At 45.8% G+C, this 17,415-nt stretch overlaps 1 protein-coding gene across 9 annotated transcripts; it reads right to left on the bottom strand.

The window, feature by feature from the left end:
- Positions 1 to 826: 826 nt before the first annotated feature.
- On the bottom strand, positions 827 to 16,122 carry LOC113995619. Of its 9 annotated transcripts, XM_039379558.1 has the most exons (24): positions 15,286 to 16,117; positions 14,886 to 15,051; positions 14,269 to 14,410; positions 13,411 to 13,490; positions 12,704 to 12,807; positions 12,247 to 12,316; positions 11,612 to 11,727; positions 11,230 to 11,284; positions 10,353 to 10,494; positions 9,495 to 9,574; positions 8,788 to 8,891; positions 8,331 to 8,400; positions 7,711 to 7,811; positions 7,245 to 7,293; positions 6,609 to 6,724; positions 6,227 to 6,281; positions 5,607 to 5,707; positions 5,140 to 5,188; positions 4,504 to 4,619; positions 4,122 to 4,176; positions 3,364 to 3,373; positions 1,728 to 2,178; positions 1,340 to 1,391; positions 827 to 1,014 (listed from the first exon to the last, which is right to left on the bottom strand). In XM_039379558.1, the coding sequence occupies exons 2-24, from the start codon at positions 14,892 to 14,894 to the stop codon at positions 865 to 867; spliced, it is 2,277 nt and encodes a 758-aa protein (XP_039235492.1). In that variant the 5' UTR covers positions 14,895 to 15,051; positions 15,286 to 16,117; the 3' UTR covers positions 827 to 864. The 9 variants fall into 9 exon arrangements, with proteins under 9 accessions (XP_039235492.1, XP_039235497.1, XP_039235508.1 ...); XM_039379591.1 differs by lacking the exon at positions 1,728 to 2,178 and having other exon boundaries at positions 934 to 1,014; positions 15,286 to 16,116; XM_039379563.1 differs by lacking the exons at positions 5,140 to 5,188; positions 5,607 to 5,707 and having other exon boundaries at positions 15,286 to 16,119.
- Positions 16,123 to 17,415: the final 1,293 nt, after the last annotated feature.

Genomic DNA, 17,415 nt, shown 5'->3' with positions numbered 1-17,415 from the left:
CTGCAGGCAGTTAGAGAAACAACTTGTGTGCTCAGCAGGACGCTTTCTCCCAAAATCTGGACAGGTACATGCCGTCAGCACTGGCTGGCGATGTCCACTGTATCTCCCTGTCACTGATGGGGACACGCTGCCAGACCACGTCAGCAGCCAGGGTCTAGGAGCTGCTGCTGGCTCCTTGTTCTGCAGACAATTCCCTTTTAGAGTGGGAAAGGTAAATGATGGTGGTGATGATGGTAGTGAGGGTAGTGATCATGGTGGTGATGCGCTCCCCAGCGGTTGCTTTTTGTCTTTACCTCACAGGTAAAGACGTATTTTGCAGGCTAAATGTTGAACACAGCAGCTTACACAGCTATATTCTCAAAGAAAATATTTTTCTTTGGACGTGTGCACAACCTGCTGCTCTTTCAATCCTCAAAGTACTGAAATCAGGACATTTTCACCAAAACATTCAGCTGAGTCTTTCCTGAGAAACAGAAGCCCTCACACGCCAAGCACTGCCCATTTCCTTTTACCATACAACACACACTGCCCCAAGAACTACAAAGCTTATGCCTTTAGCATTTTTCCCCCAAAATCAAAAAGTACAGGGTGATGAAAAGAACGAGTGCTTCTGACTGATCAAACCAAGAAGTTTATTTCCACCTGTTAAAAGAAGTCTCTGTCTACCAGCAGAGTCCAACATAGATAAGCAGACAGACTTGACTATATTTAAATAAATTAATAGTTTATTTATAATTAAACTCAGGAAAAATGGAACTGTATACAACAAGAACTATGTACATGAAGAAAAAAGTCTTTCCACCACCTACCCCCAAAAATTCATCTGATTGGGGGGGATACTTCTGTCCTGAGAAACAGAAGTACTCAGAAATAAACGGGATGATAGTCTCTGGGAGGGAGTTCTGTTCTGCAGGTTGGGCAAGCCCTGGAATTCTCAAGGGCAACAGCGATGCACCGACTGCAGAAGAGATGGCCACACTGGGTTGACACAACCTGTCGGACACTTCGTATAATCTGGAAGAAAGGAAACCACAACATGTGTTGGGAGGAAAGGATTCGAGTTTGCTGCTCTACTGGCACCAGGAAAATAGGACTTGGAATATCTGGGATCAGTCCATTACTAGAATAAGGAACCCCCAGATCTGCCAGGGCCATCTTGGCAAGGGTTTCTCCCTCTATGTGCACCACCGAGAAGTGACTTGTGGAACTTCACAGCAAGGTCTGTGCTTCAAGCCAGCTGCCCATAGCACCCACATTAGTCAGCTGAGTTGCACAGCTCCCCCTCTGCCCTGTTACCCCTCCCACAAAGCTGAAAGGATGACAACATGTGGATCCTTACCTGTGAAAAAAAATCCATGCAGATCGGGCACCTTACAGCTCGTTGCCATTCCCTAGAGAGAACAGACCCAGAAAGAGCAGCCATTAATACCACTGGGCATCGAGGGTTACTCATATATAAAATGTCACATAATCATCTGACTGCACTGAGTAGCCACGATGCATTTCTTTTGAAGAACCCTGTATGTCTTTAACTCTCTCAGTTTGCTGCATGTAAGGAAGAGTTCAGATCTCCCTGTCCTAAAGGAAACAGTGTCTTGGTTTTCACTGGGAGAAAGATGAAGTCAGCCACCCTGCTCTAGGATTTGAAGTAATAGCAGGGAAACAAGTAAAGTGAAGCCTTCAAAGAAGCAAAAATCACTCTTTGGTAGGTCACGGGGCGTACGTACTCTGAAATTGCCAGTTCCTCGTCCAGTGATCTCCGTACTTCAGGCTCTACATAAGCTGCTTCATACTGTATGTCAGCTGCTCCATACTCCATGTCAGCCGCTCCATACTCTATGTCAATCACTTCAGATTCTACGTCAGTCACTTCAGACTCTACGTCAGTCACTTCAGATTCTACGTCAGTCACTTCAGATTCTACATCAGTCACTTCAGATTCTACGTCAGTCACTTCAGATTCTACATCAGTCACTTCAGATTCTACGTCAGTCACTTCAGATTCTACATCAGTCACTTCAGATTCTACGTCAGTCACTTCAGATTCTACGTCAGTCACTTCAGACTCTACGTCAGTCACATCATCTGCTGTTTCATATTCATCATAACTGCGCAGTACAGGGCTGTCCAACAGTTGCTGGCTTCTTGGTGTAAGATTTCTCCTTTGTTGTTCATACCCTGAAAGTTAATTTTGGTAAGTCAGATCTATCATTTACTCTCTCCTTTTCCCTGGAACTATCCTTCAAACACGTTATTGTAAATAGTTTGTAATGGGTCCTATTTGAATTGGACACTATTCAGCTGGGTTACAAGCAATCTCAAACCAAGTAGTTTCCTAAATATTAAGGCTGAACCCTTCCACACATTGAGACTATTCTGCTACAGAAACAAAACATTTGCTATAATCAGCCTACAAACAGTTAAAACGTGACCTGAGAGATTCTCAGTGTCCGCTGAGATACACTACCTGTGAATAAATATGCCCTATAAAGGGAAGGTCTCTCACACTATTCTTACTAATACGGTCTGCTGTGATCCTATGGTAAGGAATGGCAACAATTGCTGTGTGATAGGGGAGAGAGGACTGCAGTCAAGTTCCCAAGGAGCATGGTGACGTAGCACATACACAAGAAAAAGGCTTGGCAAAACACAGAGTGCTTTGTTCCAAAAGTTTCAGAAGGGATGGAATAAATGCTTAAATCTAAAACTGTACATTCTGGAGCTGCTGTGCTTCCTTGTTGCTGTATGATGCTAAACTGTTGCCCTCTTTTTGTCTGTGTTAAATGAAACCTCCCCACTCAAAGGCACTTTCTATCAAACGAGTCTTATTGAGAACAGTCCTTGGAAATTATAAAAACACTTGAAGCAGTGTCTCCCTAGAAATTGCCATCATCTCCCTCCTCAGTTAAGGTAACTTGAAAATGGAGTTTTATCACCCAAGTTCAAAGGAGATCAATTTTGAGTGGCCTAGTCTAACATCTGAAGGATCAAGACCTGCTGTTCACTTTTGAATTCTCAGAAACCGCATGCAACAATGGTCTCTGCAACTCCAGTGTCCATGTAACAATAATCCAGCACTAATCAATTAAAATTACAGAAAATGTCACCAAATTAAAGTTCTTTCCTGCAAGAGTATTCAGCTACAACTTCTGTTGCAGGGATATTCCACTGTGTCTGATAGCAGCTAGCAGACACAGATGGGATCCATTCTCTAAGACATTAGCCAGAGGCTTTAGCACTGTCCTTTGCCTTCTGCTAAATGCAGTTTCAATCCCTGGTACTAGAGACTGTTGGAAAAGACAAATAAAAACTAAGGATTACATTTCGGACAATTCCATTAGCAACTGGAAAAAGTCAACTCACCTTCAAGAAGCTTCACCAATGCATATGGGAAGGGAGAGAAAAGAAAATACAATTAGAATCTGGTGTGCATGCCTGGTGTTCCATACTAACACCAGCTCAGTGAAGCAGTTACGACACAACAGGCAAAGAATGGTAGGCTATAGACTTCTTATTTTGGTTAAGGACATTCAAAGTAATAGTCAGTCAGCTGTTGTCCTGAAAACAAGCAAGAGGGTGCTGCTAGTTCTGCTCCCACTGATGGAACGGGGTAAAAACAGAGACAGCTTAATAACATCTGAACACCCTTCTACCACTTCCTCTGTTTCAGATCTCTAATTGGATTTGACCCAGAGGTGTAACTTTCCCTCTTTCTCTCCCAAATGGGAAAATTCAGCAGTGATAGCCATAAACAATCCATGTTAGATGAACGGCTGCTGAAAAAAGGAAACCACAACAGGGGTTTGGAGTAAAGAATTCAACTTTGATGCTGCACTGGCACCAGGCTAATAGGACTTGGAGTATCTGCAATCAGTCAGTATCTGCCAGAATAATAAGGAACCCACTGATCTGCCAGTGCCATCTTGGCAAGGGTTCCTCCCTGTGTGTACACCCCTGAGAAGTGACTTGGAGGGACGTGCTAGTTGGAGCTCCAAAGCAAGGTCTGTGCTCAAGCCAGCTGCCCGTAGCATCCCACATCAGCCAGCTGAGCTGTGCAGATCCCCCTCTGTCCTCTTTGCCCTCCCATAAAGCTGAAAGGATAACAACAGGTGGATCCTTACCTCTGAGTAGTCATCTATCCAAGTTGGAGAGGTAACAGGAGCTGCTGGCCGTGTGCTAGAAGAAAAGAACCAGAAAGAACACCCAGCCATTAATTTCACAGTGCATGGAGGGTTACCAACACAGAAAGTGTCAGAAATTAAAACATCCCCTTCTCTGATCTAGCAACATCCCAGCCCAGCAACACAACCATTTCAAGAGCTTTTATGTACTTCAAGCATTTCAGTGTGTCCCAAGCCACAGTGTAAGATCCATTTGTTAATGACTTCACGAACAGAGAAGAAAGGTTTCTGCTGCATTTTGCAGCAGATTTTGTGGGCAACAACCTCTTTCAACCCTATGTCAGAAATTAGACTGTAGAAAGACACTTCATCTGTCACATACCCATCATTATCTCTTGGTTCCTCTTCATCATCACTTGTCAGTAGCACAACTGAATTATCTGCTGCACTGGAAACAACTGGGTTTCCAGCTGGGTGCTGCTGGTTCTGCTCCCACTGCTGCAACGGGGTCGAAATGGAGGCAGCTTAGAACTACCTGTAGCCCCTCCTCCCTGCTCCCCTCTTTCACTTCCCCAATTGGATTTAGGCTGGAGGTGTTTCTGTCCCTCTTTCTGCCCTAACCAGTCAAATTCAAGGGTGATATCCGTAACTACTCGTATGACATGAACAGCTGCTGAAGAAAGGAAGCCACAAGAGGGGTTGGAGTAAAGAATTCAAGCCTGGCTGCTGTGTTGGTGCCAGGCAAATAGGACTCAGATGTCTGCATTCAGTCCATTACTGCTAGAATTATCGGGAACCCACAGATCTTCCAGTGCCATCTTGGCGAGGGATCCCCCTCTACAGGCACCCCTGAGAAGTGACTTGTAGGGATGTGCTACTTGGAGCTTCAAAGCAAGGGCTGTGCTTCAAGCCAGCTGCCTCTAGCATCCCATCTTAGCCAAATGAGTTATGCAGCTCCTCCCCTGCTCCATTCCCCCTCCCACAGAAAATGAAAAGGTGGCAACATGTGGATTCTTACCCCTAGGAAGCAATCCTGGTACAGCACATTTGTAAGGGTAGCACTGGGTCTTGTGGTAGAGTGAAGAGAGCAAGAAAAAAATTCAGCTGTTAATTGCACCACTCATCAGGGGTTAGTGATACACAAATTGTCAGAAACCAAAACATCCCTTATTCTGATCTAGCTACATCCCAGCCCAGCAACACAATCATTCCAAGAACTTGTATGTACTGCAAGCATTTCAGTGTATCTCAAGCCACAGTGTAAGATCCATCTGTTAATGACTTCATGAAGAGAGAAGAAAGATTTCTTCTGGGGTTTACTGGATTTTTTGGGGTTTTTTAGTTAGTTCTCTTCCAGACAGGCCACTACATCCCAGGTCTGGAGTTTTGCACAGAATCAAGCAGAACTCAAAGCCTTGGCAAAAACCTCTTTCCACCCTATGTCAGAAATTGGACTTTTAGAAAGTTACTTTATCTGTCACATACCCATCATTATCTCTTGGTTCCTCTTCATCATCATTCACCAGTGGCACAACTGAATTGTCTGCTGCACTGGAAACAAGTGGGTGCTCCTGGTTCTGCTCCCACTGATGGAACGAGGTACAAACAAAGGCAGTTTAGGAACCATGTGAAGCCCCTCCACCCTGCTCCCCTCTTTCAGATCCCTAATTGGATGTAGGCTGCAGCCAAATCTTTTCCTTTTTCTGCCCCAAAGAGGCAAATTCAGCAGTGATAGCCATAAACAATCCATGTTAGATGAACGGCTGCTGAAGAAAGGAAACCACAATAGGGGTTTGGAGTAAAGAATTCAGCTTTGATGCTGCACTGGCACCAGGCTAATAGGACTTGGAGTATCTGCAATCAGTCAGTATCTGCCAGAATAACAAGGAACCCACAGATGTGCCATCTTGGCAAGGGTTCCTCCCTGTGTGTACACCCCTGAGAAGTGACTTGGAGGGACGTGCTAGTTGGAGCTCCAAAGCAAGGTCTGTGCTCAAGCCAGCTGCCCGTAGCATCCCACATCAGCCAGCTGAGCTGTGCAGATCCCCCTCTGTCCTCTTTGCCCTCCCATAAAGCTGAAAGGATAACAACAGGTGGATCCATACCTGTGAGTTCTCCTCTATCTGAACTGGAGAGGTAACAGGAGCTGCTGGCCGTGTGCTAGAAGAAAAGGACCAGAAAGAACACACAGCCATTAATTTCACTGTGCATGGAGGGTTACCAACACAGAAAGTGTCAGAAATTAAAACATCCCCTTCTCTGATCTAGCAACATCCCAGCCCAGCAACACAACCATTTCAAGAGCTTTTATGTACTTCAAGCATTTCAGTGTGTCTCAAGCCACAGTGTAAGATCCATTTGTTAATGACTTCACGAACAGAGAAGAAAGGTTTCTGCTGCATTTTGCAGCAGATTTTGTGGGCAACAACCTCTTTCAACCCTATGTCAGAAATTAGACTGTACAAAGACACTTCATCTGTCACATACCCATCATTATCTCTTGGTTCCTCTTCATCATCACTTGTCAGTAGCACAACTGAATTATCTGCTGCACTGGAAACAACTGGGTTTCCAGCTGGGTGCTGCTGGTTCTGCTCCCACTGCTGCAACGGGGTCGAAATGGAGGCAGCTTAGAACTACCTGTAGCCCCTCCTCCCTGCTCCCCTCTTTCACTTCCCCAATTGGATTTAGGCTGGAGGTGTTTCTGTCCCTCTTTCTGCCCTAACCAGTCAAATTCAAGGGTGATATCCGTAACTACTCGTATGACATGAACAGCTGCTGAAGAAAGGAAGCCACAAGAGGGGTTGGAGTAAAGAATTCAAGCCTGGCTGCTGTGTTGGTGCCAGGCAAATAGGACTCAGATGTCTGCATTCAGTCCATTACTGCTAGAATTATCGGGAACCCACAGATCTTCCAGTGCCATCTTGGCGAGGGATCCCCCTCTACAGGCACCCCTGAGAAGTGACTTGTAGGGATGTGCTACTTGGAGCTTCAAAGCAAGGGCTGTGCTTCAAGCCAGCTGCCTCTAGCATCCCATCTTAGCCAAATGAGTTATGCAGCTCCTCCCCTGCTCCATTCCCCCTCCCACAGAAAATGAAAAGGTGGCAACATGTGGATTCTTACCCCTAGGAAGCAATCCTGGTACAGCACATTTGTAAGGGTAGCACTGGGTCTTGTGGTAGAGTGAAGAGAGCAAGAAAAAAATTCAGCTGTTAATTGCACCACTCATCAGGGGTTAGTGATACACAAATTGTCAGAAACCAAAACATCCCTTATTCTGATCTAGCTACATCCCAGCCCAGCAACACAATCATTCCAAGAACTTGTATGTACTCAAGCATTTCAGTGTATCTCAAGCCACAGTGTAAGATCCATCTGTTAATGACTTCATGAAGAGAGAAGAAAGATTTCTTCTGGGGTTTACTGGATTTTTTGGGGTTTTTTAGTTAGTTCTCTTCCAGACAGGCCACTACATCCCAGGTCTGGAGTTTTGCACAGAATCAAGCAGAACTCAAAGCCTTGGCAAAAACCTCTTTCCACCCTATGTCAGAAATTGGACTTTTAGAAAGTTACTTTATCTGTCACATACCCATCATTATCTCTTGGTTCCTCTTCATCATCATTCACCAGTGGCACAACTGAATTGTTTGCTGCACTGGAAACAAGTGGGTGCTCCTGGTTCTGCTCCCACTGATGGAACGAGGTACAAACAAAGGCAGTTTAGGAACCATGTGAAGCCCCTCCACCCTGCTCCCCTCTTTCAGATCCCTAATTGGATGTAGGCTGCAGCCAAATCTTTTCCTTTTTCTGCCCCAAAGAGGCAAATTCAGCAGTGATAGCCATAAACAATCCATGTTAGATGAACGGCTGCTGAAGAAAGGAAACCACAATAGGGGTTTGGAGTAAAGAATTCAGCTTTGATGCTGCACTGGCACCAGGCTAATAGGACTTGGAGTATCTGCAATCAGTCAGTATCTGCCAGAATAATAAGGAACCCACAGATGTGCCATCTTGGCAAGGGTTCCTCCCTGTGTGTACACCCCTGAGAAGTGACTTGGAGGGACGTGCTAGTTGGAGCTCCAAAGCAAGGTCTGTGCTCAAGCCAGCTGCCCGTAGCATCCCACATCAGCCAGCTGAGCTGTGCAGATCCCCCTCTGTCCTCTTTGCCCTCCCATAAAGCTGAAAGGATAACAACAGGTGGATCCTTACCTCTGAGTAGTCATCTACCCAAATTGGAGAGGTAACAGTAACTGCTGGCCGTGTGTTAGAGAGAAGAGAACTTGAAAGAAAATGCAGCCATTAATTTCACAGTGCATGGAGGGTTACCAACACAGAAAGTGTCAGAAATTAAAACATCCCTTATTCTGATCTAGCAACATCCCAGCCCAGCAACACAATCATTTCAAGAGCTTTTATGTACTTCAAGCATTTCAGTGTGTCTCAAGCCACAGTGTAAGATCCATTCCTTAATTCCTTAATGAGATAAAAAAGCTTTCTGCTGGATTTTACTGGTTTTTTGGATGGGCTTTTAAAAACAGACAGGCCACTATATTCCAGGTCTGAATTTTTCACACAGAATCAAGCAGAACTCAAAGCCTTGGCAAAAACCTATTTCTACCCTGTGTCAGAAATTAGACTGTAGAAAGACACTTCATCTGTCACATACCCATCATTATCTCTTGGTTCCTCTTCATCATCACTTGTCAGTAGCACAACTGAATTATCTGCTGCACTGGAAACAACTGGGTGCTGCTGGTTCTGCTCCCACTGCTGCAACGGGGTCGAAATGGAGGCAGCTTAGGAACCACATGTAGCCCCTCCTCCCTGCTCCCCTCTTTCACTTCCCCAATTGGATTTAGGCTGGAGGTGTTTCTTTCCCTCTTTCTGCCCTAAACAGGCAAATTCAGCAGTGATAGCCATAAACACTTCATATTAGATGAACACCTCAGTGACCAGGAGTACCTTAAATGGATGTTGCAGGTAAACACTTAATATTTGAGGAGTCAAAGTCTTCCTGTCCTCTCCTTCTCTTTTTCTTTAAATCCCTGGCCTGTATGATGAGTATCTCTGGAACAACTTCCCTTTTAAATTGCATCTCCTTCTGTTACATTACCAATGACTGGTAAATGTTGTGCCCTAGTTCTGGAGCAACAGGCTCTTTTAAATTACTTTTTCACTACAAGGGATACTTGGAAGTGTTGATGTGTTCAGAGGTGCATTTGACTGGTAACTCTGTCTAAAGTGGTAAATCAGAGCTGTGTTTCAACCCTGGAGGTCAGGCTACCTAGTTAGATGCCAGAAGATAGGCCCAGGAGCACACGAGAAAACTCATTTGACTGCAAGATGGACAGAAGTGTGCCATTCATTACTTACCACAACAGAATCATCACCAGTTAGATCAATGACTTCAGGCTCAGCAGATTCGTCTGTGAGATCTATGATTTCGTCAACAGCTGAAAAAGAGAAATGGGCTGTCACTGTGGAACAGGCTGAGGTAGATTCAATTGTGCCTTGGGTCTCTTCTCTTCAGGAATGTGGCCAAAATTTCACTCCAGCTTTGCCCTCAACAGTCCACAGAGACCATTCCCAGCCCTGTTTTTTCACAGGTGGCAGTGCAAGAGGAACAGCAGCTGAACTTCTCACACAATCCTGTTGGATAACAATATCTTGCGGGAGGTACACACCAGCAGATGATTCATCTAACATAGGCTAATGTTTATCAGACAGAAAAAACAGCCAAAACAAAACCCAAAGCAGAACCAGAATCACAGAGGGTATCCTAATTTTACAGTACCATGCTGCACATGTTCCCCTGAGGGATGGGGCACAGCTAGCTTTTCCTTATCTTCTTCCAGCTTCAGAGATCTCATACTTAGTTTGCCACCCTCTGTAGTGGCAGCTGTGGCACCTGCCAGCTCATCAGAGTTCATTCAGATGTCTGAGCAGCACTTGAGGACCTTTGATACACAGCTCATCTCCCTCATTTTAGTGGAAATTCTCTCTCATTCTCTTTCACATGAGAGCATGGAATCTCTCTCATTTTAGTGGACAATGTATCACAGCTCAGTCACAAACCCAAATGGTTGTGAGAAGGCTTGTTGTTTAGAGATGCCGTACGTGGCACTTCCTAAAATCCCATGTTTCCCTTCCTCCCCAGTAAAGGGCCTAGAAACTGGCAAAAGCATATGTTCAGCTGTATGTCAAACCTCTAGAAGCAGTTTCTGTTCTTACCAAGATCAAAAGAAAGCACGCGACTTTCTTCGAGGTCTATTGGCTCTGCTGCTGAAGCTTCACCTGCACTAGAAGCCAGCAGCCTGCTTCGTTTCGAAGCTTGTCTGGAATTAACGGCTCCTCCACGGCGCTTTCGCCGATTCTAAGAGAGAACAAAGCCTTAGCATTTCGTGTGGGAGTAATATTAACGGGGCCCTCAGTTTTGCAACACCAGTGAAAGTACACGAGGACACAGAAAACAACTCCACAACGGCTGGAATACACATTGAATGGTGCTCTGGGTCATTCCTACCCGAGCCCATTGCATCAAGGAAAAGACATCACCCCTGACCTCTTACCAGTTGCCTCACCAGGAAAAAGCCTATCCCAGTGGCTTGCAAATAAGAAGACTAGTTCACAATTCTATCAGGGTGTTGCTCACACTGTAAGCATTTCTGAGCTATTGCTAGCACCCCAAGAGATTCAAAACCTTCAGTATCCCAGAACATGAAGTTACATAAAGTTTTAACAGGCTTATCTTCCCGTGCACTTGCTAAAAACTCTTGAAATCCTTTCTAGAAGTACCCCAGAAAATATGTTTCAGAAATCAGATTTGCACTGAGTAGTAAAGTACTTACTGTGTTCATGGTGTCTTGTGATCTAAAACCACTGGAAAAGTCAGTGGGACAAACACCAAAAAAGGAATTTCAGGGAAGTTACAGCAATCGATCCCTGGTCTGTCCCTGCTGGGACGTGCTAGTTGGAGCTCCAAAGCAAGGTCTGTGCTCAAGCCAGCTGCCTGTAGCATCCCACATCAGCCAGCTGAGCTGTGCAGATCCCCCTCTGTCCTCTTTGCCCTCCCATAAAGCTGAAAGGATAACAACAGGTGGATCCATACCTGTGAGTTCTCCTCTATCCAAGTTGGAGAGGTAACAGGAGCTGCTGGCCGTGTGCTAGAAGAAAAGGACCAGAAAGAACACACAGCCATTAATTTCACAGTGCATGGAGGGTTACCAACACAGAAAGTGTCAGAAATTAAAACATCCCCTTCTCTGATCTAGCAACATCCCAGCCCAGCAACACAACCATTTCAAGAGCTTTTATGTACTTCAAGCATTTCAGTGTGTCCCAAGCCACAGTGTAAGATCCATTTGTTAATGACTTCACGAACAGAGAAGAAAGGTTTCTGCTGCATTTTGCAGCAGATTTTGTGGGCAACAACCTCTTTCAACCCTATGTCAGAAATTAGACTGTAGAAAGACACTTCATCTGTCACATACCCATCATTATCTCTTGGTTCCTCTTCATCATCACTTGTCAGTAGCACAACTGAATTATCTGCTGCACTGGAAACAACTGGGTTTCCAGCTGGGTGCTGCTGGTTCTGCTCCCACTGCTGCAACGGGGTCGAAATGGAGGCAGCTTAGAACTACCTGTAGCCCCTCCTCCCTGCTCCCCTCTTTCAGTTCCCCAATTGGATTTAGGCTGGGGGTGTTTCTGTCCCTCTTTCTGCCCTAACCAGTCAAATTCAAGGGTGATATCCGTAACTACTCGTATGACATGAACAGCTGCTGAAGAAAGGAAGCCACAAGAGGGGTTGGAGTAAAGAATTCAAGCCTGGCTGCTGTGTTGGTGCCAGGCAAATAGGACTCAGATGTCTGCATTCAGTCCATTACTGCTAGAATTATCGGGAACCCACAGATCTTCCAGTGCCATCTTGGCGAGGGATCCCCCTCTACAGGCACCCCTGAGAAGTGACTTGGAGGGATGTGCTACTTGGAGCTTCAAAGCAAGGGCTGTGCTTCAAGCCAGCTGCCCGTAGCATCCCACATCAGCCAGCTGAGCTGTGCAGATCCCCCTCTGTCCTCTTTGCCCTCCCATAAAGCTGAAAGGATAACAACAGGTGGATCCATACCTGTGAGTTCTCCTCTATCCAAATTGGAGAGGTAACAGTAACTGCTGGCCGTGTGCTAGAGAGAGGAGAACTTGAAAGAAAATGCAGCCATTAATTTCACTGTGCATGGAGGGTTACCAACACAGAAAGTGTCAGAAATTAAAACATCCCTTATTCTGATCTAGCAACATCCCAGCCCAGCAACACAATCATTTCAAGAGCTTTTATGTACTTCAAGCATTTCAGTGTGTCTCAAGCCACAGTGTAAGATCCATTCCTTAATTCCTTAATGAGATAAAAAAGCTTTCTGCTGGATTTTACTGGTTTTTTGGATGGGCTTTTAAAAACAGACAGGCCACTATATTCCAGGTCTGAATTTTTCACACAGAATCAAGCAGAACTCAAAGCCTTGGCAAAAACCTATTTCTACCCTGTGTCAGAAATTAGACTGTAGAAAGACACTTCATCTGTCACATACCCATCATTATCTCTTGGTTCCTCTTCATCATCACTTGTCAGTAGCACAACTGAATTATCTGCTGCACTGGAAACAACTGGGTGCTGCTGGTTCTGCTCCCACTGCTGCAACGGGGTCGAAATGGAGGCAGCTTAGGAACCACATGTAGCCCCTCCTCCCTGCTCCCCTCTTTCACTTCCCCAATTGGATTTAGGCTGGAGGTGTTTCTTTCCCTCTTTCTGCCCTAAACAGGCAAATTCAGCACTGATAGCCATAAACACTTCATATTAGATGAACACCTCAGTGACCAGGAGTACCTTAAATGGATGTTGCAGGTAAACACTTAATATTTGAGGAGTCAAAGTCTTCCTGTCCTCTCCTTCTCTTTTTCTTTAAATCCCTGGCCTGTATGATGAGTATCTCTGGAATAACTTCCCTTTTAAATTGCATCTCCTTCTGTTACATTACCAATGACTGGTAAATGTTGTGCCCTAGTTCTGGAGCAACAGGCTCTTTTAAATTACTTTTTCACTACAAGGGATACTTGGAAGTGTTGATGTGTTCAGAGGTGCATTTGACTGGTAACTCTGTCTAAAGTGGTAAATCAGAGCTGTGTTTCAACCCTGGAGGTCAGGCTACCTAGTTAGATGCCACAAGATAGGCCCAGGAGCACACGAGAAAACTCATTTGACTGCAAGATGGACAGAAGTGTGCCATTCATTACTTACCACAACAGAATCATCACCAGTTAGATCAATGACTTCAGGCTCAGCAGATTCGTCTGTGAGATCTATGATTTCGTCAACAGCTGAAAAAGAGAAATGGGCTGTCACTGTGGAACAGGCTGAGGTAGATTCAATTGTGCCTTGGGTCTCTTCTCTTCAGGAATGTGGCCAAAATTTCACTCCAGCTTTGCCCTCAACAGTCCACAGAGACCATTCCCAGCCCTGTTTTTTCACAGGTGGCAGTGCAAGAGGAACAGCAGCTGAACTTCTCACACAATCCTGTTGGATAACAATATCTTGCGGGAGGTACACACCAGCAGATGATTCATCTAACATAGGCTAATGTTTATCAGACAGAAAAAACAGCCAAAACAAAACCCAAAGCAGAACCAGAATCACAGAGGGTATCCTAATTTTACAGTACCATGCTGCACATGTTCCCCTGAGGGATGGGGCACAGCTAGCTTTTCCTTATCTTCTTCCAGCTTCAGAGATCTCATACTTAGTTTGCCACCCTCTGTAGTGGCAGCTGTGGCACCTGCCAGCTCATCAGAGTTCATTCAGATGTCTGAGCAGCACTTGAGGACCTTTGATACACAGCTCATCTCCCTCATTTTAGTGGAAATTCTCTCTCATTCTCTTTCACATGAGAGCATGGAATCTCTCTCATTTTAGTGGACAATGTATCACAGCTCAGTCACAAACCCAAATGGTTGTGAGAAGGCTTGTTGTTTAGAGATGCCGTACGTGGCACTTCCTAAAATCCCATGTTTCCCTTCCTCCCCAGTAAAGGGCCTAGAAACTGGCAAAAGCATATGTTCAGCTGTATGTCAAACCTCTAGAAGCAGTTTCTGTTCTTACCAAGATCAAAAGAAAGCACGCGACTTTCTTCGAGGTCTATTGGCTCTGCTGCTGAAGCTTCACCTGCACTAGAAGCCAGCAGCCTGCTTCGTTTCGAAGCTTGTCTGGAATTAATGGCTCCTCCACGGCGCTTTCGCCGATTCTAAGAGAGAACAAAGCCTTAGCATTTCGTGGGGGAGTAATATTAACGGGGCCCTCAGTTTTGCAACACCAGTGAAAGTACACGAGGACACAGAAAACAACTCCACAACGGCTGGAATACACATTGAATGGTGCTCTGGGTCATTCCTACCCGAGCCCATTGCATCAAGGAAAAGACACCACCCCTGACCTCTTACCAGTTGCCTCACCAGGAAAAAGCCTATCCCAGTGGCTTGCAAATAAGAAGACTAGTTCACAATTCTATCAGGGTGTTGCTCACACTGTAAGCATTTCTGAGCTATTGCTAGCACCCCAAGAGATTCAAAACCTTCAGTATCCCAGAACATGAAGTTACATAAAGTTTTAACAGGCTTATCTTCCCGTGCACTTGCTAAAAACTCTTGAAATCCTTTCTAGAAGTACCCCAGAAAATATGTTTCAGAAATCAGATTTGCACTGAGTAGTAAAGTACTTACTGTGCTCATGGTGTCTTGTGATCTAAAACCACTGGAAAAGTCAGTGGGACAAACACCAAAAAAGGAATTTCAGGGAAGTTACAGCAATCGATCCCTTAGATTCCTTAGGTAGAACAGGCTACAAAGTCCTGATTTCTAGGAATCAGAGAATGATGTTCTTCCAAACCTATCAGAAAAGAAGAGAGGAGATTACCTATCTGGAATGCCTGTTCTCTTAAATACCCACACATACTCTAAGATTCCCTTTCCCGAGTCACCAGTTTCTGCCCAAAGCTAGAGGGGAAATCTATGAGTCTGGTACTTGAGTCCGGTACTTGAGTCCCAGACACCTGCAGCTGGACCTGAAGCCCAGAACAGCCCCACAGCATCCGAAACATTTTCAAAGATCATCTACACTCACCTGTACAGTTAGTTGAGAATTTTTCTTGAAAATTATCAGCAAATCGCCTTCTGTTCCCACCAGGGACAGAGAAGACAGAGGCTCTGCACCTGCTTCCCAGCAGAGTATCCGCCAACTGCCAACTGTCGATGGAGTGTTGGGCTCCTGACCCCTCCGTGCGGAAGCCCGCATGGCAACCGTTTGGTAACATTCCATGGTCCGGTAGCCGGTGACCTCTTTGCACCCTCGTGGAGGCCCAGAATGCTTTGGCTTGGAAGGGACCTTGAAGATCATCTGGTTCTAACTCCCCTGCCATGGATAGGGACATCATCCACTAGACCAGGGTGCTCAGGGCCCCATCTAGCCTGGCCTGGAATAGCGCCTTCCAGGGATGGGGCATCCACAGCTTCTCTGGGCGGCCTGCTCCAGTGTCTCGACACCCTCACAGCTCTTCCTAACATCTAATCTAAATCTTCCCTCTTCTGGTTTCAAATCGTTCCCCCTTTTCCTCTCGCTGACTGCCCATGCGAAGAAATCGCTCTCTGCCTTTCCTATAGGCCCCTTCAGCCACTGGAGGGCCGCAGTGAGGCCTCCCCCGGAGCCCGCTCCTGTCCAGGCTGGACATGCCCGGCTCTCCCAGCCTGGCTCCATAGGAGAGGTGCTCTGGCCCTCTGAGCATCTTTGTGCCCGCTGCTTCCTTGCCCCTTCGTGCCGGCCCGGCGGGCACATCCTGCTTGTGCCGGGTCAGAGCCGGGCGCAGCCTCCGGGCGAGGCCTCACGAGGGCAGAGCAGAGGGACACGTCCCCCTCCCTCCGCCTCCCGCCCGAGTAACGCTGCAGCCTTTCGGTGGCTAAAGAAACCCCACCGAAACCTCCCCTCCCCCGTGACAAATCAAACCCTTTCTTAACCTTCTTCCTCCGGGTTTATTACTCTGTTGTTGAAAAGACTCGTTTTAAATTTAACCCTGATTAAAAGCAATTAAAATGACACCAAACTTCCCTCTGCCCCCCACCCCCCCCAACTGGTGAAAATCTAACAATTTAGATGCTTATTTCAAGTCTCTAAAGTCTTGAAGTTTTCAAGTGTTCAACTGTTCCTCTGCTGAGCGTTTCACAACAGGGTTAGGAGGAAGTTTGCTGTGCTTCTGGGGACAGCACCTTCCCCCCCAAGGCCCTGCTCTGCTGTGAAAGATGACACGGGAAAAAAAGTGAAATTAAAATCCATTTTCCTTCTAGCCAGTCTGCCACTGGACCTGCATTCAAAGGGGTTGGCTGGAGCTCTTGAGAGTGGCAGCAACCCTGTCTCGGCCCTGCTGGATGCGGGATGCTCCTCAGCTTCCGATCCCATGGGCACTCTCGGGGGTGGGGAGGATGGTGGCAAGTTGTCCAACACTGCGGATAGCATAAGGATATTTTCAGATCATGCTCTATGTGAGGAGGTTCATTTCTTACAAAAATTTCTCTGTTATTACAACTGTTGCTTTTAGGCCAAAATGTTGAGAGTTTAAGGATGGTTGGGGATGACTTCCCCATTTTTCTCAGTCCTGAGTCTGGGAATTGAAGGAAACTCATTTCAGTCATCATATTCACATCCTTCATTCCTCATATTTGTTGCTGGTTTCAGGTACTTAATTATTCATATCTTAAATATATATTTGGAATTGCTCTAGCATCTTCACATTTGTATATCAAGCATTAAATCTCCTTTAGGATTTTTTTTTTATCTAAGCCCTTTGGATCCAAGATCTTTGGAAAGCAAGTGTTTAAACTGGATTTACTGGAGTATGAAACATCCCATGTATTAAGGCAGGGACCCTGTCCACTCACACTCGAGGTGCAGCGGAGGTTGGCTGAGTGGAACCGGCACCACTTGTATTTCAGGGTGGGACTGGATGGCTTTTAGCAGGAATGTGTTATTAGGGGCAAGGGAGGAGAGAGCACTGAGGAAAAGGAGGGGTAGCTTTTAGTAAGTTGAACATTTGAAGGCTATCAGGCTTGATCTTCCTCAATGCTGCTAATGATCACAGCAGGGGGCTGAAAAAATGTTTCTTGTAAGACCCAACCCTTTTTAACTAAAGCCACTATTGAAAATACTCATCACTCAGTGGTGGAAGGGAGGGAAATCTCTTGCCCCTTCTCTGTGCATCCTACA

Source organism: Pipra filicauda, unplaced genomic scaffold, assembly GCF_003945595.2.
Source record: "Pipra filicauda isolate LSUMZ 115617 unplaced genomic scaffold, ASM394559v2 scaffold1055_size34058_pilon, whole genome shotgun sequence".
Lineage (NCBI taxonomy): Eukaryota > Metazoa > Chordata > Aves > Passeriformes > Pipridae > Pipra > Pipra filicauda.
The sequence above is the reverse complement of the archived record's forward strand: the minus strand, read 5'-3'. Positions and strand labels throughout refer to the sequence as shown.

Coding starts and splice junctions, on each gene's coding strand:
- LOC113995619 (XM_039379558.1), bottom strand. Junction 11,285..11,611: donor GAACCAAGAGATAATGATGG/GTATGTGACAGA, acceptor CTTTTCTTCTAG/CACACGGCCAGCAGCTCCTG. Junction 8,892..9,494: donor CTGGTGATGATTCTGTTGTG/GTAAGTAATGAA, acceptor ACCCCGTTGCAG/CAGTGGGAGCAGAACCAGCA.